This window comes from Perissodus microlepis, chromosome 8 (assembly GCF_051167445.1).
Source record: "Perissodus microlepis isolate ML-2025 ecotype Zambia chromosome 8, ASM5116744v1, whole genome shotgun sequence".
NCBI classification, from domain to species: domain Eukaryota; kingdom Metazoa; phylum Chordata; class Actinopteri; order Cichliformes; family Cichlidae; genus Perissodus; species Perissodus microlepis.
The window spans coordinates 29,468,527-29,492,243 of record NC_140468.1 but is presented as its reverse complement, the minus strand read 5'-3'; the positions used below and the strand labels follow the sequence as shown (position 1 = coordinate 29,492,243).

The 23,717-nt window shown below is 45.0% G+C and overlaps 1 protein-coding gene across 2 annotated transcripts in view; it reads left to right on the top strand.

The window, feature by feature from the left end:
- Positions 1-23,717, top strand: part of jmjd1cb (jumonji domain containing 1Cb) — a 114,393-nt gene that overhangs the window by 75,393 nt on the left and 15,283 nt on the right. Inside the window, exons 3-14 of one of the 2 annotated variants that reach the window (XM_084938548.1) lie at positions 107-220; positions 9,421-9,526; positions 9,667-9,791; positions 10,375-10,518; positions 11,336-11,377; positions 14,648-14,918; positions 15,801-16,355; positions 16,425-16,767; positions 17,848-18,760; positions 18,864-19,061; positions 22,199-22,368; positions 23,458-23,620. In XM_084938548.1, coding sequence (XP_084794674.1) covers positions 107-220; positions 9,421-9,526; positions 9,667-9,791; positions 10,375-10,518; positions 11,336-11,377; positions 14,648-14,918; positions 15,801-16,355; positions 16,425-16,767; positions 17,848-18,760; positions 18,864-19,061; positions 22,199-22,368; positions 23,458-23,620 — 3,144 coding nt within the window. The remainder of the gene's footprint in view (positions 1-106; positions 221-9,420; positions 9,527-9,666; positions 9,792-10,374; positions 10,519-11,335; positions 11,378-14,647; positions 14,919-15,800; positions 16,356-16,424; positions 16,768-17,847; positions 18,761-18,863; positions 19,062-22,198; positions 22,369-23,457; positions 23,621-23,717) is intronic. The other variant, XM_084938549.1, reaches the window with a different exon arrangement.

Genomic DNA, 23,717 nt, shown 5'->3' with positions numbered 1-23,717 from the left:
AAACACTGAGATCTAAATATATTCTGGTGACATCTGAACGATTGCTCGCAGAAACGAGCTCCACCGTAAAACTGCAGCTGTTGACTGTGATGTGTTTTCTTTACAGACATTTAAGCCGGTGGTGGGGGAGCGCCTGTTGTCTTCAGTGACAGCAGTGGAATTCTTATTGGACCGACAGCTGGACTTCCTGTCAGACCACTCAGCCTACCATCCGTACCAGGTATTCACAGCTGGATGGGCTTTTTTCATCTCAGTGTTGGTGTTTGCTGTTTCGATTACGCAGAGACTGCAAAGATTACAGTTACACCAGCAGCTATGCTTTTCTTTCTTTTTCGAGATATTTGCTTTTACGCACATACTTTCATTCAAATGTCTCAAAGTCAGGAAAAAAAAATCCCTGAGATGAACTTTTGTTTCATGCCACTTGTTCAGCATTCCTGCCTCTCGCTGTGATCACACTTATTCGTGATATTAAACAAATTTATCAGACGTATTTTAGGATCTTGTTGCATGAGTCGCTGCACTTGGCACTACTAACCTAAAAGCAGAATTCAGCGTCTTCTTCATTGTAGTTTCTAGTACGTCACTGCACTTAGAGTTGAGCCATGGACGGTGATGAAATCGACCGTGGTCATAGTAACAGGAAACAGCGTGATAAGCAGTGTAAGGAATTTCCCTGCTGATGCAATCATGTATTACAGTTATTCTTTGATTTCTATTCACTCTCTAGACTTTCATGTCTCATCTCCACATATGACGAACACATACGTGTCCAGGCACGTGTGGACACACACAGGACTTTAACCCTTTAAAATAACGTGTGAGTGTCTGCACCGATCCGTCATCATCAAATAAGAGAAAACAGACGGAGAGTGTTTCTCGTGGTCACCCTGCCAGGTGCGCGGGTGGCGCAGATAGGCACGTTTGTGACGCTTGTTCATCTCCTGAACTTTTGTCCTGCAAGCCATTTCTGTCAGTGAGAAGCTTGTTGGGAAGAGTGGAGGAGAGACAGGGTGGCCCTTTAACACAGATTAACACAGACTTGTTAGTTAGTAGTAAAAACATACAGAGCTCCTGGGAATAGTGAGCATGTCACCTGTACACCTGGAGGTTGAACAGTATTACGTCATAAATGTTTTTTGATGCTAGTCCGTTTGTCTGCAGAAACACTTAACAGGAACTTAACAGGAACTCTGCAGAAACACTTAACAGGAACTTAACAGGAACTCTGCGCTGATAGCAAGCTTTGAGTGGTCTGCTGTTACATTAACACACAAACCCACACTGCAGATAGAAGTGGTCAAGTGAGGTTGATATATGTCTGATATCCATCTATTGTAGGCCAATAGTGGGTCACTGTGTTTGCAGCACCCAGGCAGGAGCCTTGGATGATGAAAGCCATACAGTACACATCAGTAACACCTTGTTTTGTTTGACCAACAGTTTAAAATCCACAGTTTGTCATGTTTAATGAAGAAATGTGTCCTTCAGCGATTATGATGGGTATTCAGTTGGATATACAACTGAATAGCAGGTAGTGAAGGTGCATTCAAACTATTAGATAGGAAGAAAAATTGAGTAGGCACTGGACTGGATGAGCGGAGGACTGATCCACTGATCCGCCGATTGGGTTGTAGTGGAGGTGAAGAGCGTCAGCTACCATCATGAATCTAAGGCTGGATGTCTGTATTCCTCATAGGCTGGGTGTCAGAAGGAAAAGACATTCTGGAGTAAGTTGGATAAAGTGGTAGTGAGCAGAAATCGGTGACTGCAGCTCATTGGACGCGTAGGCACAGGAAGTAAACAGACTTATCTCTTTACGTGCCTCATTCATCCATTCATTCAAGCACTTGTTTAAAGTGCTTTCTATGATTACACTGACAGAGGGAGACTGTTATCATAACAGTCTCCCTCTGATGGACCCAGAGCAGGTTGGTCTTAATACCCTGCCTAAGAACATTGGGCATGCAGACTTGACTTACCTTTCAGTGGGTAGATGGTCCCGCTCTACCTCCTGGGCTACAGCCACCCCTAAACAGAGGTTGATTAGATGGTGTTGGGTCGATAAGGAGGGCAGTGGATGTTGTGAAAAGGCTGTGGTCAGTATAGAGTGACGTGTAAAAGTGGATGAACGTACACACAGGTGGACTGCATGATTTTCAGAAGCTGCAATTTGAAAGAGACACTGTGAGGTGGGAGTGTAGCTGGCTCGTGTCAGGGGCTAGTTTGTAGGATGAGTTTGGAAATCAAGAAGAGGAAGTGAACTAAGACAAAAGGCTTGGATTAAATGGTGGAAACTAACGAAGAAAGAATGTTGGTGAGGGGAAGATTTGAGCTGGGCGATGAGTGGTAGGGAAGAGTCACCAGATGACTGATAAAGTACTGCTGAGGGGAGCTGCCAGGAAGGTGTTTGATCTCATTACTAACTTCTTCCTCTGGAGCCTACAGAGCAAGAATTAGTAAAGAAAAGTCAGGGAGATGTAGACAGCAGACAGCAGTACTGGCAGACTCGAAGTATGGTTCATAGTGAGTTATAGGCGAGGCTGGATACCAGGGAAAGACGGTGAGACCTGTATCAGCTGGCTAGGCAGAGATTAGGGATACAGATGGAAACATAATGAGTGAGAGGATGCATGAAGAAGTGTACTGTTACTGGTTTTAAAGAGCAAAGCTGATGTGCAGCACTGTAGTAACTACAGAGGGACAGCGCTGATGTGATGCTCATGGGGCAGGTGTGCTGTTAGCTTTGAGAGTGTTTATGAAGACGTTTAGAGAAGGAGAGAAGGAACTGCACTTTGTCTCGTGGAGTTACAGAGACTATATGATGGTGCCAGGAGAGTAAATGTGGTACTGCATGAGGACGTCAGGAGAAGAGAAGTATGTGAGGATGGTGCAGGGCATCCACGGGGATAGCGACACAGTGGTGAAGTGTGCAGCTGCTGGATTGCACCAGGATCTGCTTTGAGCCCCTTCTTGTTTGCAGGGCTGATGGACAGATGAGGTCATGCAGGAGTGTCTGCGGAGTATGATGTTTGCAGACGGCAGAGAAGAGAAATCAAAGTCATTAGAAGCAAGACAGAGTTAGATAGAGAGACGCAGGTGTTGATGAGGCTCTTACACAAAGACAGGAGGCTGAGCTGAAGATGCTCAGATGTTCATTGGGAGCATTAGAAACGAGTCCATCGGAGCGGCAGTTCAAGCTGAGACGGTTTGGGCATGTGCAAAGCAGGGATGGTGGAAATACTGGACAAAGTGTGATGAATGTGGAGCTACTGGGCAGATTTCATGGATGTAGTGACAGAGGAGGATACGGAGGACAGGGTGAGATGGAGGTGAATGATCTGCTGTGGCAACCCCTGAAGACTGTAGCTGGAAAAAAGAAGCAGCCTATAAAAATGAGATGAAACTGAAACAGCCTTAATAAAAATGATGAACAATCATAGTACTTTGTTACTTTTGATACGTGTGCCGCTGAGTGCTGGTGCCTTTTCTTTAATGAGCGGAAATGAAAATGGCCATGTCGTCCCTGCTTTACTCTACGCTCCAACCATACTGGTCTCAGTTCTGTCGTGGACAGAAGGCTCATTAAAGCAGGAATGTTGATTTGAAATGAGCCTTCTGGCTTTCCTGTCTTAACCTGCTCACAGCGATTGAGAGCAGCATGGAAACTCAGACCTCCCTGCTGCCTTTATGTGAGCGATGATTAATCAAGAGGATTTCTTTACTCTGAAAAAGAACGTCAGATTAGTTGATTTTGAGCACATTTTGTACACATTGTAAGCAAATTAAATGTGCTAATGAAAAATGAGTCATTCATACTTCGGTTGGATACAGCAGCCATGGAGGGACGCTGGCTGTGGAGCGCAGTGAGGTGTGTCTGCTGGATGTAACACTGCCAAACCTGAACATGACCATAAGCTGCATGTGCAGTTGCAGTCTGTCCTCTGATTGACATGTTTGCACGTGAGCGCTCACTACTGACTCACACCTGCACATTAGCACACAGACACTGACTGCAGAGATACAGCAGACACCGTAGCTTCAAAACAGTGAGTAACTGAGGCGTGCACACCTGTGCTGTGTGCGCTCGGTGAGGCGGTTTGATGTTTGTGTGTCAGTGCTGTGCAGCTGAACGCAGCTTGTTGTATTATGTTGGCTGCAACAGTGTGTTCCACTCAGTGCCTACCTAATGAGGAGACTCTGTTCTGCACTCACTGTCTTGGGCAGAAGTTCATATTTAACCCAAGTCAGAAAAAGCAACATGTATTGTGTTGTCTTTGCAGTCAGACAGAAGTTGAATCAGCTGCTGCCGCGTTCCCCGAGTTGTGATTTGATTTGTTTTATAGAATTATAGATTTCCACACACTGTACAACTTTTATGCACGATGTAGCATGATTGTTAGAGTAAACGACACGGCCACTGAATGTGCAAATACAGTATATCAAAATTAGACATGTAAATCCATCCATGCTCTTCCGCTTATCTTTATCAGGCTCGCGGGGGCTGGAGTTTGTCCCAGCTACCATAGGGCGAGAGGCGGGGGTGCTCTGTGGACAGATCAGCTATCTGGCACAGGGGAGAGAGACAGACGAGCACCCACATCCACACCTGTGGACGATTTAGAATCACCAGGTGACCTCCCCTCACCCTCAGCTGGTGGCAGCAGATCATAGGGGGCTGCTTGGTTGTCGGGGCCTCTCTGTATCAGTATAGAGGTCTTTACCTTTCAATATTAAATGCTTTGAGACAACTCATTGTGATCTGGTGCTGTATAAATAATATTGAAAGGAAGTCAAATGAATACACACTTCATGATAAACCACATGACTACAATATACACACTGACACTACACAGTCTGCCACATGAGTGGTGACTGAAACAGGAAGGAAGGAGTGTCAGGTTGGAGGGGGCAGTGTGACTGCAGAGGAGTTGTAACACACACACACACACACACACACACACACACACACACACACTGCAAATTCCTCTATTCTTAAATCACTCGTGTTCACACAGAGCGCCCCGTTCTTTAGTAAAAACAGTCGTGTCTCTCTCACACTCTCTGTGCGCTGCAGCCTCAGAGTGTTTTATTTATTGATTTTTGGAGTTGGACAGGAAGAAGAGAGTGGGAGGGGGCGGGGACTACAATCTGTTTGGCATAAACGGTACAATGAAGTCAGTGTTTAGTGGGCCAACCCAGGCTGCTGCTCAGTTCTGTGTGTGTGTGTGTGTGTGTCCCTGTTACTAGAAAATTGTGGTCTGAAGCTGAAGAGCAGCAGCCAGATAATAAAACTGTTAGTGCTGACTCACCAACCTGACCAAACGATGCACACACTGATTGTTTCACATCTGTCGCTCCACCTTTCTGCAGAGATGCTCTCTGCTCACGTACAGCAGAGTAGAACTTTACTTCATGTGATCATTAAATGCTCCTCAAATGCTTCAACAGCACCAACACAGTGGACAGGAGCAAGCTTAGGAGGCAACTGTTAACCACATAGTGCGAGCATGCTTATCAGTCCAGCATCAAAACAGCCCAGTCATGTGAACCACAGAACAGATGCTGTGCCGCTGCCCCAAATGTATTACTAGAGCACCAACAGATTCATCTGTTAATAATAGAGCCGACCAAATACACAGTTTGCTTCTGTTAAGTGTAAATTCACTTTGAAAAGTCGAGTCTGATGGATGGGATATGGGATTTTAGGAGTTCAGCAGGAACATCCAATGGACGTATGGCTGGAAACCACAAAGTACCAAGTATTGGGTTTCATGGAAGCTGTTGCCAGCCCGACTCTTTGATGGTGTCATGAGGGGACTTTCAGTATCGTTCACATTGCAGGATCACTTCTGTGTGTTACAAAATTAAGAAGTTTTCTTTGTTTTCCTCCATGAAGTGTGACTGTTGGGGGAGGAAGGCAGCAGGCAGCTGACACACCCATTTTAATAGTGTTCAGCTGACAGCCTCAGAGCAAGTTTCTGGCTTTATGCCCTGCAGTGTTCCTAATACAAAAGCTGCTCTGTGCTGTTGCACAGTCACCTGCTGTGTCTGATTGAGACTTGTGTGGGAGACTATGATGTAACGTATGGAAGAGCTCCGTAAAACCACGTGTATAGAGTCAGCACTCAGATCTGACAAAACAAAAGCTTTGGAAGTTTGCTCGTCTTTGCCAGCTTACATCACTCATTCAGTTTTGACAGCCATCAGAAAAAGGAGTCAAATTGTTGCTGGACTCGAGTTAGTTTCAGAACATCGTTTCAAACTGACATTTCTCCAAGCCCACTACTTTATATACCAGCAAAGATGAATCGTGAAGCTGCAGTCTTTGCCAGAATCTCAGCAGATGGACTCACAGGATACAATTTTGTGAAAAGTTGATACATTTTTCACTTGTGCACACAGATTTTCCTCTTTGACAAACCTTTGAATGTCTTCACACTACTCAGAATCTTTGCTCCATGACTATAATGTCTCTTTTTTCATATTCATGTAAGCTAGCTTCAAGCTTGGTTGCATTAGCCTGTTGCCTTGGTTAAGCTGTGTATTTGTGTGGTGTGTAAACACGTCTACACTGGGCCTGATCCACTGTATATTCACAGGTATGGGTGTAAGGATAAGTTAAACATACTGTAGCTGCAGCATGAACGGCTCTGTACTTGTCTCTGTCAGGAGTAAAACAGCACAGAGGAGACATTACTGCAGCTTCATACTGACTAACAAACCAGGCAACATCATAGCCCCACTGTTCACACACAGAGAATAGTGTGTGCGCTCATTGGGATGGATTAAGAGTTAGAGGAGTCTATTAACAGAGGTCATTAGTCATCAGAAGGACAAATTCTAGAATATGAGACACGCTGCTTTCCACTGGGCTATTTTTAGGCTACACTGGTTTAATTTGGAGTTAAAAAAGGTTTTGAAAGTAGAGCACTGCAGCAGGATCAGAGAGGGAGGGGCAAGGAGATGAAAGAGAAGGTGAAATGAAAGCTGCCTCACTTCCTGCTGAGCCTCAGCCTCTGTGTCTTTTTGACTCCTGCCACTCTTTATTTGTAAGGAGACGTACAGGGACGTGTGCTCACACCCAGTTCTTATCTCACAGTTTTGTAAACAGTAATTAACAATAGAGAAGATTATAGATGATCTCATGTATGAGAAAACGTTCAGAGATCAGAGCAGCTACTGATCTGTATCAGCCCGTCACCAGGATAAGGACCAACTCGTCTTATTTGATTGAAACACCAATAATCCGTTTTATTCTGGAACATCTCAGAATGGATCGTTACTACACGAGCTGTAGTGCACATAAGCCCCCGACTGAGCTGTGTGCACGGAGCTGTGAGACTGTGTGGTGTCTGTGGTTTGGTTACTCGGTCGTCTTTTAGCACCCCTTTGAGTCTGTGACATCTCTGTCTTATACCTGTTACCTTGGTGTTTTTACTGTCACAGCAGAAAATCTGTTGTTATAGAAAAATTAAATTATTGATACTTTTAATGTGTTACAGCGAAGGGATAAAGAATAAAAAGAGTACGTAGTAGTGTGCACAGGTGCCACAGTGAGGGCCTTATACTGTGAAATCAAAACGAGGTCACACAAGAGTAAAAACGAACACTTTGTAGTACAAAGTGTACATTAATAAATGAATCAGCTCAGAGGGATGAGCGGGCGGCCGTATGATGGTGAAGAGCGGCGAGCTGCAGCCTTCCCCTCTCGCTCTGCTTTCCTGTCACTCTTCACTGTGTCTGTCCAATAAAGCCAGAAAATAATTTAAAAGCAAATAACAAGTACACTGTAGAGCTAAGAAACTACTCCAACAAGGTGTCATGTAGAAATATGTGTGTGTGAATCTTTCTGGGTAGTATTTGAGCTTTACAGCTGTATGAAACATAATATCACGTCTTTCAAAAACACTTCATATTTTCCTGGTTTCTAGTTTTAGAGTGAATCTGTTTTTTTATAAACCTAAACATCATCAGATTTTCACAGAAGTTGGATTTTTAAACGTTTTCAGTCACTGCGGTGAGAATCCGCTGATGTCTCAGCCATGGTGGTAATGCTGGAGCTTTAGATGCTGCGTCCACACTGGACGAGATTTGCTCTGATGATGTTTGATGACTTCAAGTGACGAAGAGAAAAATAACCAGCGGCGATGCGAAATGGTCCCGACTTTTCTCACCTTGGAGGTGTGCAGTGACTGAGCGCCAGGGCAGGATACGATGGCTGACACATGACCTGCTTTTAGAGGATTACCGAGACAACCAAAGGATGACATGTGTGCAAGTAACTGCCATCTGCTTCAAAGCCACCTTTGACGAGCAGTTTGCAGCTTGACTTTATATAAATAATTTCAGTGGTCATCGAGATATAAATAAACTGAATGCACAAAACAAAAACAAAGAGCTTGTATCTGTGCCCCAAAATAAGGTCGTTAAAACCCTTCTTCCTGTGCAAGTTTCTGTCATTGTAATTACTACTGCTGAATTCACCCACAGGTTTCAGTTCCCCGTGCTAGCTCTTATCATGTTTCTGCTTTAGCTTTTACCAAGACAGGCCTTTGCACAAATAAACAACCACTGCTACCCTTCCCAGGAGTCTGGACTGAGGGAGGTGACTGCATTAGTTAGTATTTATCCTTTAACAGCCTCATGTTCAGTCATTAAACAACAATGTGTGCACAGCACTGCTGTACATCGTGCTAAAGCTCATGTAGACGATCACAAAGGCACGTTTTTGTTGACACGACTGCTGTATGAACATGCACGAAAACATCGTAAAACACTGAAATGCATTAGAAAAGAAGTGTGAAAATCTTTATTCTGTAGATATAAACTGAATTAAGCAGGAAAGCTGTCTGAAGATTATTCCAAGCTTTTTATCTGAACCCACAACACACTGTGGGAGTGACACATGTTAGCAGAGGGAATGTTAGCAGAGGGAAAATCAGTCCGTTATTACAGTCGGAAAAATCCAAAGAACCGGAAAGAAGGATCATTGGATCTTTTCATCAACCACATTCCAGCAAGTACGGTATGATGATCCCAGTCTGGACTGAGCACAGGGTGCGAACCATTCATCAAAGAAGAGACGTCTAGATTAGACTTTACAGAAAAGCAGATCCACGAGCTAACAGCAGCCTGTGCAAGAAGGACACGGAGGCTCTGACACACTGTGACGTGTGGGCTTCACTTACGTAACTCTTTCTTTTCTTACATTTAGGACTTTTGTGAAAATAATAATATCTGGTCACGTTAATAAAGAAATGTAAACATTCTAAAGAGTTATTAGCTTTTGAAGTTGAAATGAACACGGTGCCCCCGTCAGCTGAGAAACCATCGTCTGTGTCAGTCTGGTTGTTTCTGAGCTGGCTTTGACTCAAACACGTGTTTAATCATTTGCTGGTACTTGTTGGTGTCTTTAAGGATGAGGTGGACAGTCAAAACCCAGTGTTAAGAGACAACCCTCAGCTCCACGAAGAAGTGAAAGGCTGGCTCAAAGACCAGAAGGTGCAGGAAATTTTTATGCAAGGTAAGTCTTTGTTTGGACTGTGTGGTCGCATTTTAACATGCTGCCTTATTTTGCTAAAGCTCACCACGTCAGTGACATCGTTACTGTAATAGTTGTTTTATAAGGAACATGCAGTGGGAACTGTTTCCTGTGGCTTGCAGGTCCCTACTCATTAAATGGCTACCGTGTGCGTGTGTACAGACAAGACTCGGCCACCCAGTGGTTCACTGGTATCATTACACATCACGACCTCTTCAGTCGAAACATGGTCGTTATGAATGACCAGGTACGTGGATGCACTCACACACAGTTATGTGATGTTATTATTTAAGTAGTTTTACACTGTGTGAAATGGATTGAAAGGATGGGACGTGTGACCTTAACTAGAACCTGAGACACAGCCACCCCTCTGTCTTCATCCTGTTTCAAATAATAATCATTTACAGACGTTTCATCTGATTTCATCTGGTATTAAGAGACAGAGGCAAAAGGAGTGGAGTTTGACTTTTCCCGTTAGCCTTCAATGAAAGCACGCATGAATCTGCCCAGTTACTGATTTACAGTGAAATCAGATTGATACCATAGATGGATCTACTCAAAGTCTCAGAAGTGCTTGAATCTTAGTTACCTCAGGGTCAGAGGCCGATGAAACCTGGTTTTGGTGTATCTGCTCCGAGGCTGAAGGATACCTGCAATGGTTGGTTAGCAGTCTGCAGATATTCTGTTCTTGCTATAGACCTGTACATGCAGAGTAACGTAAAATACTGTAATGATGTTTTTTACATTTGCATCTAGTTTCTGTTCATCATTTGATATCGTTTGAATTCTCCAAGATACGAGTGTCGAATGAACCTGGTGTGTGTGCTCAGGTGCTAGAGCCTCAGAACGTGGATCCATCCATGGTCCAGATGACCTTTCTGGATGACGTTGTTCACTCTTTGCTGAAAGGGGAAAACATCGGTATTACCTCCAGGCGCAGGTCGCGATCCAGTCAGAACAACAACGCTGCCCACGTGAGTACAGACGCACAAAGACACAGAAGCAAATATGAGATACAGTGATAAACTATCTGTCACCTGTGCTGTAGGGACTCAGTGAAAAATTAGAAATGAGGAATAAATAATGGATTGTATGCAAAATATTCAGTTGATGAGGGTGTGGAGTTGACAAAGGGATGAGACGAAACACACAAAGCTGTAGAATAAAAAAGATTGGTGTGTTCATGACTGTCAAGCTGAATGCATCCAGCATGTGGCTTTTGGTGTTGTTTCTGTTAGCGAGCACAAGCTGCTGCTTTTCATCTAATCTCAGCATCATCTGCATCCTCCTGTGTATCTGTCCGTGTCAGAGACATTGGTCAACACAGATCTCTGAACGCTCCACGTCATTACATTTACATTTCCCAATCAGCATTCCCTGAACAGGGCTGTGGCTCCGAATCTTCCACAGAGCTGTTTGACCAATGTCCGCTTCCTTATTTTCTGTGTTCACCGTATCTTTAAATTGCCACCTTTGCCTTTAAAGTAAAAGTTTCTATGAACCTCGACTAAGAGGTTAGACACACAGGCGCTCTCTGTTGTTCTGCTCACCTCTTGGCCGTGTAATGTGCCTGCGATGTCAGCAGGTGACCATTAAACTGTGGTGATGTAATGTCAAGTTGCCACGTAAGACTCGTTTGAAGCAAGCTGGTGTAAGGAGCTAACGTTGAACTCTTAGCCAGTCCCGCAGTCAATAACAACATTTCTCCTTGTCCCACATTTTCTTTGTGTTCATTTCATTTTGTTATTTTTCTTTTTATTATTTTTTCCTGTTGTCGTTGACATTTTAAAGATGGCGGGAGGGAGACCCGGCGGGACCACTGGCAACACTCAGGTACCCCAGAACCCCCACTGCCACACCACCTCCCAACCCTCCAGTCCTACACTTTCTGCAGTAGAACAAAGCTGACAGACGTCATCTGTGCTCAACATTTTCACACACCCCTAAATTTAACTCAGGCTCAGGGTTGTACTTACAATGTAAAGCGCCGTGATGCGATTACTGTTTTCATTTGGTACTTATAAAAAAACAAGCTGATTATCTGGAGTGGAGCTCTGAACTGAGATGCAGTCTGGGGCCAGAGTCACACACTGGGACAAAGTTGGAAACACGGTCAGTGATCAGCTTCAGTGGAAGCGGACTGATCTGTCTTCTCAGGCTTATTGGTTCATTTCTGTAAGTCAGGTTTTATTAAATACTACTGGCTGCCTCAGCAGGCACTCGGTCACATCAAGTATCAGTAGTTTTACTCCATTTGTCTTTTGGACTGCTTGTGGAGTAATTGAATAAGCAGACAAATGAAGGTAAAATGTGGAGCTCTGTGACAGTGTTTGTTAAATGAATATAGCTGACCTGCCTAAATCATCTTAAACGTATAATATTCAGGCATTAATTCAGTTTAAAACGTTTTCTGTCAACACCGATTACATTAAACCTAAATCTGTGCTCTGTGTTCATGGACGTCAAAGACAGCAGTGTTTCACATGTTCATTAAAAGAGTAACCAGGCCAAAGTGCTTCTCACAGCGCCATCTACTGGCTGCTTTACCCTCCGCCACACCCCGGGTAATATAGCTGTTCCCAGGCTCACCTGCTCCCAGCTGTGACGGTGTGTGTGTGTGTGTGACCACAGAGGTCAGTGCAGCAGTGTCTTGTGTAGTGTGGGGTTGCTTTTTGCTATGCCTTTCACCGAGGATTAGATCACGTGAATCAAGAACTAACTCTCACAGACACTGAATGTCCTGTGCATCATGTGCCTGGCTGTAGGTTCTGTCCTTATCAAAGCCACGGTTTGACCGTTTTAGCACGTGACCCTCTCACGGTCAGCAACAGCACAGAGTGAATAAACACACTGGCACAGCAGCCTCCAACATGTCAGTCAGAGTCTGTAGAAGTTGTGTTAACAGGAACAGACTAACATCGACCACACAACGCTGAATGTCAGTGTTTGTCAGCTTCTAGTGATTACAGGGAAATAACCACGGGCCCATGTTGGTCATGAAAAGTGGATAGGTGCTTAGTTCAATGACTCTCACTCTGAGGCAACTTCATTGACCTACTGACGCTGGGAATTAAGGATAACGCTGACTAATGGGAGGGAAAGGAGCGCCCACTGCCACAAACAAAAAGTGAAGTCACAGCCTGGTAATGAGGCCTCGGTGTCAGCCTTCCACAGGGATGGAAACAAAAAACTCTTAAAGACCTCATTTCACTTATTTCACTTACAAATGGTGACGTTCTCGTGCAGCACAAATGTAGCCAGATCGGCATCACTGTCATCTAGAGCAGCGGTCCCCAACCTTTTTTGCACCACGGACCGGTTTATGCCCGACAATATTTTCACGGACCGGCCTTTAAGGTGTCGCGGATAAATACAACAAAATAAAACTGGTACCGGTACCGAACAAAAGAAAATTTATTCATAACACACGAGAAAAGACCCAGGAAAACCGAGTAAACGATAAAAACGATAACAAAATAACGCTGAAAACCGATAAAACCCCTGAAAACTATACATTTCACACCTGAGCCTCAACTCTCGCGGCCCGGTACCAAACGACTCACGGACCGGTACCAAACGACTCACGGACCGGTACCGGTCCGAGGCCCGGGGGTTGGGGACCGCTGCTCTAGAATGAAAAACATGTCGTTTTCCAAAGCAGAGCTAAGCCTAGATAATCACATGCAGGTTGTTGTTTATTGTAAATACAAATTGGACATTTAGCAAATTTAGTTCCTTGTAAACATCTTGTGAATTGCACTGACTGCTGTGTTGCATAGTACTCTGCTGTATGTGTACAGTAAACTAACACCTGGCAGATTTTGTAAAGCAGCGTAGTATAGTTCACCAATCGTATTGAGCAGGTGTGCTTTCAGGGACAGGGGTTATCAGCGTGCAGACCACTGAACACCTTCTTGTAAACAGCAGAAATAGATCAGCAGATGCAGCATTGTCTTTTGTACAATACTGGTTACAATCGTTTGAGCGTACTGGTTTGTAGGTTTTCATCTACTTTACAGACAAATGCACCTTCATGTTCTCTGCAGCTCTGGGACCTCATTACCTAATATACCATAAGAAGCAGAATGACCGTGTCTTTGTTGCTGTGCGAGAGTCACAGTATCAGGATGTGCTGGGACAGTGATGCTGTCATTGATGAGCTCTCTCCAGCCTGAGATCAGCTCACTGCCCTGCACTCTGCAGCCTATAAAACCCAAGTTAAGGACAGCTCCAGCCATCCGTGTGTCATCTTCCATCACTGCTGTGGTGGCAGTTCATAGCAATATTGTCCTTCCTGTCTGCTGTGGGTCATTTGAATGACGGTAGGCAGTGACCCTCAGTTGCAGTCGGGGATGTTACCTTTGTGCTCTTTGTATTTCACACCAACCCCCCAGTAGACTGATAGTGTTAGCTGTTCTTCTTCACCCACCAAGTTAAGTAGTTTAAACTTCACTGACATGATTTCACATATTAAACTAGGCAACTGCATAATAGCTACTGTTTACCAGAAGCTTCTGTGCTGTTACTGGGACCCAAAGCCTGTCGGGTAACCTCAACACTGCACAGATGGAGGGTTTTTCCTGTCCGCGTGATAAATAGGAACATTCTCTGAAACGAGAAAGTACAAAGTAAACCCTGATGACTCCAGCCTCTTCCAGGGAGTGTTCGTGCCTGTGGACGTTCCTCTGACTGAAGCTAAACTCAGGCATGTTTTAAATTAATTGCAGAAGTATATCAAGCAGTCATACATATCTGACTGTCGTATAGATACCATATAGAAGAACGGTGTGTTTGTAGTAGTTGTTTCAGTGTTCCTTTCTTACTTCATAGTCTGTACAGTTCACACCCATGGTAGCCCAGTTATTTCTTTTGTTTGTTAATGTCACGTATAAATGTGTCAGCCAATGCTTGATTGTGTGGAGCATACAGCCTGCCGGCCGTAACAGTGGAAACCACACAATAGAATCTGATGTAGGAAGTTTTACTGATGTTGTTGAGGTGCACGTTGTGTACTGGTAGGTAAAATCAGACTCATGTTTGTGATTCTGTAGATTTCTGTACATAAATTAAATTTGTTATTTATTTCTGTTTTCATTCTTGTAGAGTCATTACACACGAGCCCAGGCTAACAGCCCTCGCCCCATCATGACATCAATAGGCCCCAACTCTAAAGGCTCACAGGGCATGCTGGCCTCCCAACAACTGAGCCAATCGCAGCAGAGTCAGCAACCAGCCAGCCAATTACACCACTCGCCTGGTGGCAGCGGGCGGGAGCAGAGAGAGCAGCGCAACTCTCGTTCTTCCAGGAGGAAGGGATCAGATAGCAGCGTTCCAGAGGAGGAAAAGGACCGACGAGAAGAGCCCGCAGGGCGAGGTGAGTCGGGTTTCATCACAAGAAAGCTAAAACATGCACACATGTGAAGGCGTTTGATGGAGGCGCTGCCTCTTAAAACTCCAGTTAGTCGTTGTGGTAAAAAGTCCACAGTTTCATGTCATATTGAAAACAATAAATCGAGTCGAACAGAACAGATATCATGCCTGTGTCTCAGTGAAATCACAGCAGCATAAATGTTCACCGTTCACAAAGTGACTTCACCAGAATGTGATGTCATGGTGGCTTTCCCCATCTTTTATGTACAGTCTATGACCTTAACCTAACCTATGGAAAAAAAGAAGCAATTTTTGGTTGCTGTGCAAAGGTTAGTTTAACGTAAGACTTGGACCAGACGATAGATGTTAGTTTACATGATGTATTATGTACCATCATATTTAGTTTGTAGGTTTCTGTTCAGGAAAAGTTTACATTTTTACGCCTCACCCATGTGTGTGGATCTGACCCAGTTTAGTGGCTAAACCAGTCTAACCTCTCACTGGCTCTGCGGCGATTATTGTCATGGTCAGACTGAGGTTTTACCTCCAGTCCTGAATATTGAAACTGTGCATTCTGACAGCCCCTAACAATAGGTGGGTGGAAATGACGATTCAACAGTCCAACATATTAACAGAAAAGTATTAGACAGTAATGTGACTGTGCAAGTGTTCTTGTCTCTTTCCTTAACATCTTTAATAAGATACAGCAGCATAGCTTTGTTTTTGATACTGAAAATGTTTAAAATGTCTGTAAATGAACCCAGCCGTCCTGACCTCTGACTACACGACGATCTGTCCAAAATAAATCTGTACGTGTGGCTGTCGCTATCACGTGTAGAGTCTCACACAGGCACAGAATAATCCCACCTGTTTGTCATTTGTTCAGAGCCCAAGTCCAAGGTGAAGCAGTCTGCGAACAAACGCAGGAAAGGTGACGAAGATGAGAAGAAGGCGGGTCCAAAGAAGCCGAAGACCGACACGACATCCGATCTGTCCGAGAGCAGCGACTCAGAAAATCCTCACAATAAGAGAGCCGCCCACTCCTCGTGCTCATCTTCTTCCTCCACCTCCTCATCTTCCTCCTCCTCCTCCTCCTCTTCCTCCTCCTCAGAGCCCAACTCTGAGAACGAGCTAAAGACTCGCAGTGACGTGAAACCAAGTGCCATTTCTAAAATGGAGGAGGACGAGAAGCCGCTTCTGCAGGGACCCAAGACGAACGATTCCTCGTCTGTCATTGGCCGCCTGTCTCCGTGGGCGGAGCTTCAAGCAACAGAGGATGTCAAAAAGAGCGTAGTGAAGGAAACGAGCAAAATGTTATCAAAGGAAGACGAGGAACTGGTAGCCGTAACGCAGATCACCCAGTCTCCACGGCAACAGACGCCGCTGATGTCTGATGTTGTCCAGGGCGGCGTTCTGGAGAACAGCAAGAACACTGTGAAAGGTGAGCTGCTGCAAGTTTCTCATCTCCGACGACACTTCAGTGTTCTTACTCTGTTGTGTTTTGTTTTAGCGTCGTCTCGATCCCAGACGCCGTCGCTGTCCCACCTCCACAGCGCCAGTGTGATTGACATCACAGATGACGCCCAGGCCACCGTGCACCGCGAGAGCTCAGAGGCCGTGTCGGCACTGCTCGCTTCCGAAAAGGCCGAGTCCACGGCCCTTTCGCCTTACCTCTCTCTCAACCCTTCACCCGTCTCCTCGCCTCCTGTAGCGCCGTCTCCCTCGCCATCAGAGGGAGGCCGCAGGACGGAGATGGAACCTCCCGTGCAGCATCAAGGCATCTTGGGAGGCGGCGTTACGGCGACTAAGAGCATAAGCAGCAGGATGGAGTTTGCTTCCTCTGAGGTCATCAGGTGAGTGCAGACACTGTTTTAAATATTTCAGCTCACGCGTTTTTACCCCTGGGCTGATGCTGGGACGGCGCCCGAGCGACATGGACGCCTGTGACAGAATGAAGCGACGTACGAGTTTAAATTGATACAATAGCTGTTATCTCAAGGTCAGGGGTCAGAGGTCAAGGTTTCTGGAAATCTGATGACTGCGATAATTCGAGATCAAGGCGACATATTCTATTGAAATGCATACCATAGGTGTGGTGCCTGAGCTGCGGCTGTAAACACATTAATGTGGTGGTGATCCAGCTGTGGAGTGGGACTACTTTTCCTTACTCCAAAACCAGGAGTTGGAATTATTTCCGGTGCTGTTTGATCGTAGAGCTCAACTACTGCTGGATTTGGGGGCCTATTTTAGGAGAGTAAAACACTTTTTTTATATTAAAATATCAGCAGTCAACACAGGTTTAGCAAACACAATGGATCTGTGGTCATCAAAACTAGAACCACACCTGGCACAGCTGTGATCGCAGCCTGTTCTGTCTCCTAGCTACTGCACATTTGTGGCTTTGTGATTCCCTAAAACCTGCAGATTCAGGGAGATACTGAACTTTGTTTTACCTGGCATGCAGAAATATATATTCTGTACGTATGTATTTATTCCTCCAGTGTGCTTTGTGTACCAAAAGTATTGCTCACTTAGCCAAGATGTAGGGCAGCGCACTGGATGGTGGATGTCACTGTCACTCTGTGTTTACATGTTTTTGCCATTCATGTAGACTCTTTCTGGTTACTGTAGGCTCCAGTGCAAAGACATGAATGTTAGGTTCCCACCTTCTCTCGCCTTTTGTAGCCTTGAGATAGACTAGCAGCATGTTTGGGATGCACCCTGCTGTTTCTCCTGTCACACTCGGATAGACCTGTGACTAGGCTAACAGGAAGTACATGGATAGATGGGAAAATGACCTGGTCGGGTCAGGGTTACCTGCCCTGGACCACATCATGATCTGAGGACTTCTCTCAACGTTTAACTTTATAGTCTTTCAAATATGGTCAATATCATACTTGTTTCTTACTTTTCCTGCTGTGCTTCTTTCCCAGGCCTGTCACATCTATAGCTGAAAATGTGTTGCTGGTGGAAAAGGAGAAAAATGTCCTTCCTCACCATCATCTTCATCAGCAGCAGCACCATACACTACAGTCGTTCCACCCTGGCATGAAGAGTCCCTCTTTATCTGAAGAGACAAGAAAGCACCCTCAGCAGCAACCAGCCCCCCACAAGATGAACACGGTGCTCCCCCCTGACATATCTAAAACTCAGATCAGCTCCAGCCCAAACCCCGGCTCAGCTCACCTGGACTCCCTGAAGCAGAAATCCCGCCCCGACAGCTCTCGGAGCCCCTCCTACCCCAACGCAAGTCAAGCTGATCTCGTCAAAGCTAAGACGCACGCAGGCCTGGTGGACATCTCCAAACCTAAACCTAACACCTCCCCCGAGGTATCCAAACATAAAATACCGAGGTACTCGGATACTTCCCCGCCTCCACCGTCTCGTTTGCCAGTTAAAATAGAGTTGGCAGAACCTCCGCGGTCTGGCTTCAAGCCAGTGCGGTTAGAGTCGGGCGCGGTCAGTACGAGCAGCAACACAAAGAGTCCGCTGATTATCAAGAAGAATGAGCCCTTCACTGTTTACAGAGACCCAGCTCTGGTTCGCTGCGACGCAGAGAACTCCGCCTCTGCAACAGTCTCATCCAATCACGTGGCAGCCTATCTCCATCCCCACCTGCACACGTTGCACTCCCCCCACTCGCCCTGCCTTACCCCTGCGTCACACCCCCACGCAGCTTCCCATCTCCTTGCTCCTGCTCACACCTCCGCCCTGCCTCACCCACACCTTTTGCCTCCCACTGTGCTCCCAGCCATGGCCCCTCCTGCAGCATCTCTCCACCCTCGACTCGACTCCCCGGGAGGTCTGGGTCACCTTGCTCTGCCCCACCAGCAGCAGTACCTACAGGTGTGCCTCCTGTGCGCCGCAGTCCTGTACTGTGGAGAAGAGTAGTGTCTTTGTCTTTTTACCCTCATTAAAGAAAAGCTAAAGATGCGTCTGTGTTTTTCAGGGCCAGGGCCACCCTTCACCATCTCTTCTAGCCCAAGCTCACAGCGGGGCTGCAGGACTTGGTCTGTACCCAATCCTGTGGCAGTACCCCAACGGAACGCCAGCGTCCTACCCACCAGGGCTCAACCTGCCCCCCACGGCTAAGTGGGTCCACCCTGAAAATCCTGTTACTGTGAACTCTGAGGCCTCTCTCAGGAGGGTAGGTGTACAGGAGCACCCATGTCAGCGTGTGTTTGTGTTTTTGTTCATTTCCACTGGTGAACAAAGATAGAAGGAAAAAGAAGGAAAGAAGAAGTGTCACCTTTAAGTTTCTGCTTTACGACAGTTCATTCAACAGGATGACACTTTCCTTTGTACTGTCCTTATTGTCCTTAGAACGTCCATATTTATTTTATCGAGATGTCTGTTTCCAGTGTGCTGACGCTTACAGTGATGTTTACTCGTTTTGATGTTCAAAAGTTCGCTGCTTTGGTTTCCAAAGGCTGTTTTTTTCTTTAACACTGGCAGATGCTGTTGCTCCCCTGGTTTCCTATAAGCCTGTTGGCCATGAGCATGATGTGTGACACAATAATAAAATAAGACGCTCACCTGTGAGCTCACCTCGCTGAGCTCTGTGGATAGATCTGTGAAAGTCTGCACCTTCCTAAAAATGCCTTCACAGCACTACAACGCTACATTGATCCTAGTAATAGCAGTAGTACAGAGCTTTGTGATACCAAAGCCTGCCACCTTGTGGATTATATTTTAATAACATCCAACTGGCTGGTATGAAAGTAATCATTCTTTTAGTATTTTAATGGTGTGTAACGCTTGTTCAGTTTTGTGTTTTAGTCGTCTAAACCATAATTAACAGGTCAGGTGACCGATCTGTTTCTGGAGCTGGTACCAAAGTAACCACACCAGTTGTGTGTTCATTCAGGAACGTAGACTTTAAACTGACAGCCTTGAAATGTCCACTTCCACATTTAGCATCAGTTCCAGGCGTAGAATGGGTGTAAAAGATCGATATAGCATCTGCTTCTGAGAAATGCAGACGATTACGATGCACCTTATACCTCCAGTTATTTCTCATTCCCAGCAGGAGTTTCACTGGTGACCAGAGCTTTACGTGACCTTTTGCTGTCTTGCTCTATGACCTCAGTAAAGACGTGTGACTTATAAATCACAGGTTGTTAGCTAGTGAGCGTGCAGCGTCCCTCAGATCCACAGTTCACGTTCCCAGGATTGTGACTCGCTGATGACGTTTGGTTTTAAAAAGCTGAGCAGACTAAAGTCCTCCCTGTGTGGAGTGGGTTCACCAGTGGGTGACATCGCAGTGACTAGTCCAATCCAGGGAGAGTTTCTGGCTTCAGGTTGCATTAGTCATTATTCTTAGTCCGTGGAGGAAACCTGGGGTCTGACCCCTTAATGTGGAGGCTGATGACATCCAGCAGCTTGTTCCCTCCATCTGTATTCCAGAGTTTGGTGTAATTGTCAGAGTGTGAGCGTGATTATTAGAAAGTGCTGAAGTCACAGACTAAAGTGCTGTGTGTAGGTATGCGTTGTTGAATGTGACTTAAAACACTCAAAGCAACAACACAGATATGTTTTAGGTGAGCAGAAAAGTGGAATACAAGGCCTTTGTTGTTGGTCCATATCAGCCCATTAACCATTTCATGTTGATTAGAGGAAACGCACAATCAGCCGACAACACCTGCCACCTTCTTCTTTTATCTTTCGGCCGCTCTCTTCATGGGTGGATCGTTACCTTCATCTCATCCTGTCCCTAGCATCCACGCCCCTCCTCCGAGCTCCTCCCCTGATCAGCCCTGTATAGTGATCATGTAATACACAACCCTGCATGTGTCTCTAAAACGAGGCGTGCTTCCAAAGGTAAAAACACATTTGTTAACCATGAGGTGAAGGATGGTCAGAGCTGAGGACGACTGACGTGACACCTTTAAACTTGACTAAATATATTCAGTAGTTTTAGTAAACAGGCTGCACAAACATGTTCCAATCATATATATGAAACATGCTCTGAGAAAAAAAACTATCCAAACATTTACAGTCAGTGTGATTCATAACATGTTTTAACATTATTGCTATTAGGACAGACAAACTGGCTGTTTGTCTGTCCGTCTCAGTATCTTCATATTCATAGCATATCATGTGAGGCTGGATTCCAGCTTTTGCATCCAGAAAGAAACATGAATAGTTGAATAGTTGTGCACAAACTAACAGACTAGTTTCTCAGCTGCTGCATAAAACATCATGTTCAGTATTAGCATGCATTTTAGAGGTGGGAATCACCACACATCCCACGATACGATATTATCACAATACTTACCGCACGATACGATATTATTGCAATTTTTTTTAAATATTTAGCGATATTCAGATTCTGTACATAAAGGTAAACTTTATCAATATTCATTTTATCTAATATCAAAGTCTGCACTCAGTCTTTCTCTCATTTCAGTTTTATTGTTGACAAACTGAACGGTTTGTATTACAGTCTAGTCCAACTTAGCTGAACGCAACCATCTGGTACAATTATAGCTATTCTGAACTATGAAATTTATGAAAACTATGCAGCCCCTTCAGCAACTGAAGAATTTGAAAGTAAATTAAAACAAAATATAATTTTACATTAAATAAAAAAGTTTTAAACATAATTAAAATAAAACATGTCTTAAATGAAAATAAGTAAACTGTCATGTTTATTGCTGCCAAAAAAAAGTTAAACACATTTGGACAGTGAAGGATTCTTGCTCAGAAAAAGGATCAACATGCTCTGAAGCCAGAGCACAAAAACCTTTTTTGTAACAAAATCTCGATTTCTGCTGTCCCTGTATCGATACATTATTAGCAAACAAAATATGACGATACTACACAGAATCGATTTTCCCCCACTCCTAATGCATTTATAGTTCCTGTATCGAGTATTACTGATTAAAAGTAATGAACTGTGTTACCCACACATGCGCCGAGAGAGCCTGAACCCTGTTCAGCTGGAACTGAAAGCTCATGTCAGCTTCGTTCACCCAAAGGTGAATTACAGCATTTGTTAAAGATACTTTCCACTCAGGACCCAAGACTTTTATTTTCATACATGTCCTGGTTGAACTGGATTGTTCGTCATACTAATCAAAGCTGAAATAAAGCTGCTTTTTCCAGCTGTGTTGTTGGACCTCTGATGAAGAAGCCTGTGTTAAAAAAGCAACCGGCCAATCAGACGCGAGTGTCTAAGGCACATAATAACCTCCCCCCGTTATTGGTTGGCCACATGTTTCCTCACGTAGTTTTTTGCCATGAGCAGAATAACAGTGGTGTTTTTGTTTGTGTGCTGTGTAGAATACTGCCAGTCCATGGCTCCATAAGACTGCTGGTGCTGCTGTTGACAGTTTGGGAATGCTGAGCCACGTTCCTGTCCGGCCAGCCAGCGCCGATGCCCACCGCCCCCCCGTCAAGATCGCCCACACGAGCCCTCCGTTGTCAAAGACCAGCATGGATCTTCATAAAGAGTGAGCAGAAAGATCAGTGCTGTAGTTAAAGCTGCACCGTCACTCTGTCACCAAACGTGACGATGTCCCGCGTTAATACTGATGAAACCTGGAATCATTGTTTCTCTGAACTTCAGTGAAAACTGAAAATATGAACTTGTGAAAACAAACAGCTGCTGATGTTTGATGGGTTACACCCTGCAACACCAGATGAATGAATGACGTCCGTGACACAGACCTACAGTCCCACAGTAGCTGATTTGTGTTTCCCACCTCTGTGTTTGTGTCCTATGGAGGGAAAAGCTCAAAACGTTAGAGGAGGTGATCAGGCCACAGGCTCCAGCTCAACTTCTACAGATCGGAGGACAGATTATGGATGGTTTGATTAAGTGTTGACTTAAAAACACTTAATTAACATAAAGATCGTAGTTTGGCCACGTTGCCATTGTGACTTGTTGTTATTGAAGAGTGGAGAAAATCCACGCTGAGGAAAAGAACTACTTCCTGTCAAACCAGACAGTCTCGCAGGTCATGGTACTCTAAGGAGTCTTTAAGTTTCTTCATTCTCCTTACAACACAAATGTTTGTGTTTCACTTCTTACTGAACCTCACACATGAAATGAAAACATGTGCACTGAGGGTGACTGAGGGGAGCAGGAAATTCTTTGGTGGCTTCAATATGCATTAAAAAGTTAACTACTGTGGGTAAAAACGAAGCACAAAATATAGGAGCCGCTGAATATTTGCTTTGGACATTTGAACTCCTCTTTACTTCAAAAGCTCCGTGTTCAGAGAGCTCTCACAGAGCAGACCTGAGGTGGCTCTGAGCTGCAGGGAATACCTCAGATGAAGTGGCACTAACACCGTACTGAAGCAATCTACCCAGAGTGCCATTCATTCAGCAGCTTGTAGCCGCCTTACACAACCAACATCACTGACTACCCAACACAAAACATGGCTGAGGTTAAAACATCCATCAGTTGTTCTGAGTCATGAACACTGACCTGCATACACACACATACAGTTAGATCTTTCCAGTAGGAGCAGTTGTTGAAAAAGATGGTAAAAGCTTGTTTCATAAAGTTGAATATCTGTCCTGTCCGTGTGCAGAGATGTGGATAAGAAAGGCTACGTGGATCCCATGAGGACAATGACACTGGCACAGCTGAAACAGGAGCAGACAGACAGAAGTCGCACTCCAACAGGAAAAGACGTCCATCTGCACCGCCTTTACCTGGATCCCCACAGCAAGGCCCGTCTGACGAGTCCACAGGTACGTGGCTGCTCGCACACTCTCTTAATAAATACTCATTTTTTAAAGCAGATGGAAGAAAGGCGGGTTGAGAGTAGCAGACACATTCAGTCATCAG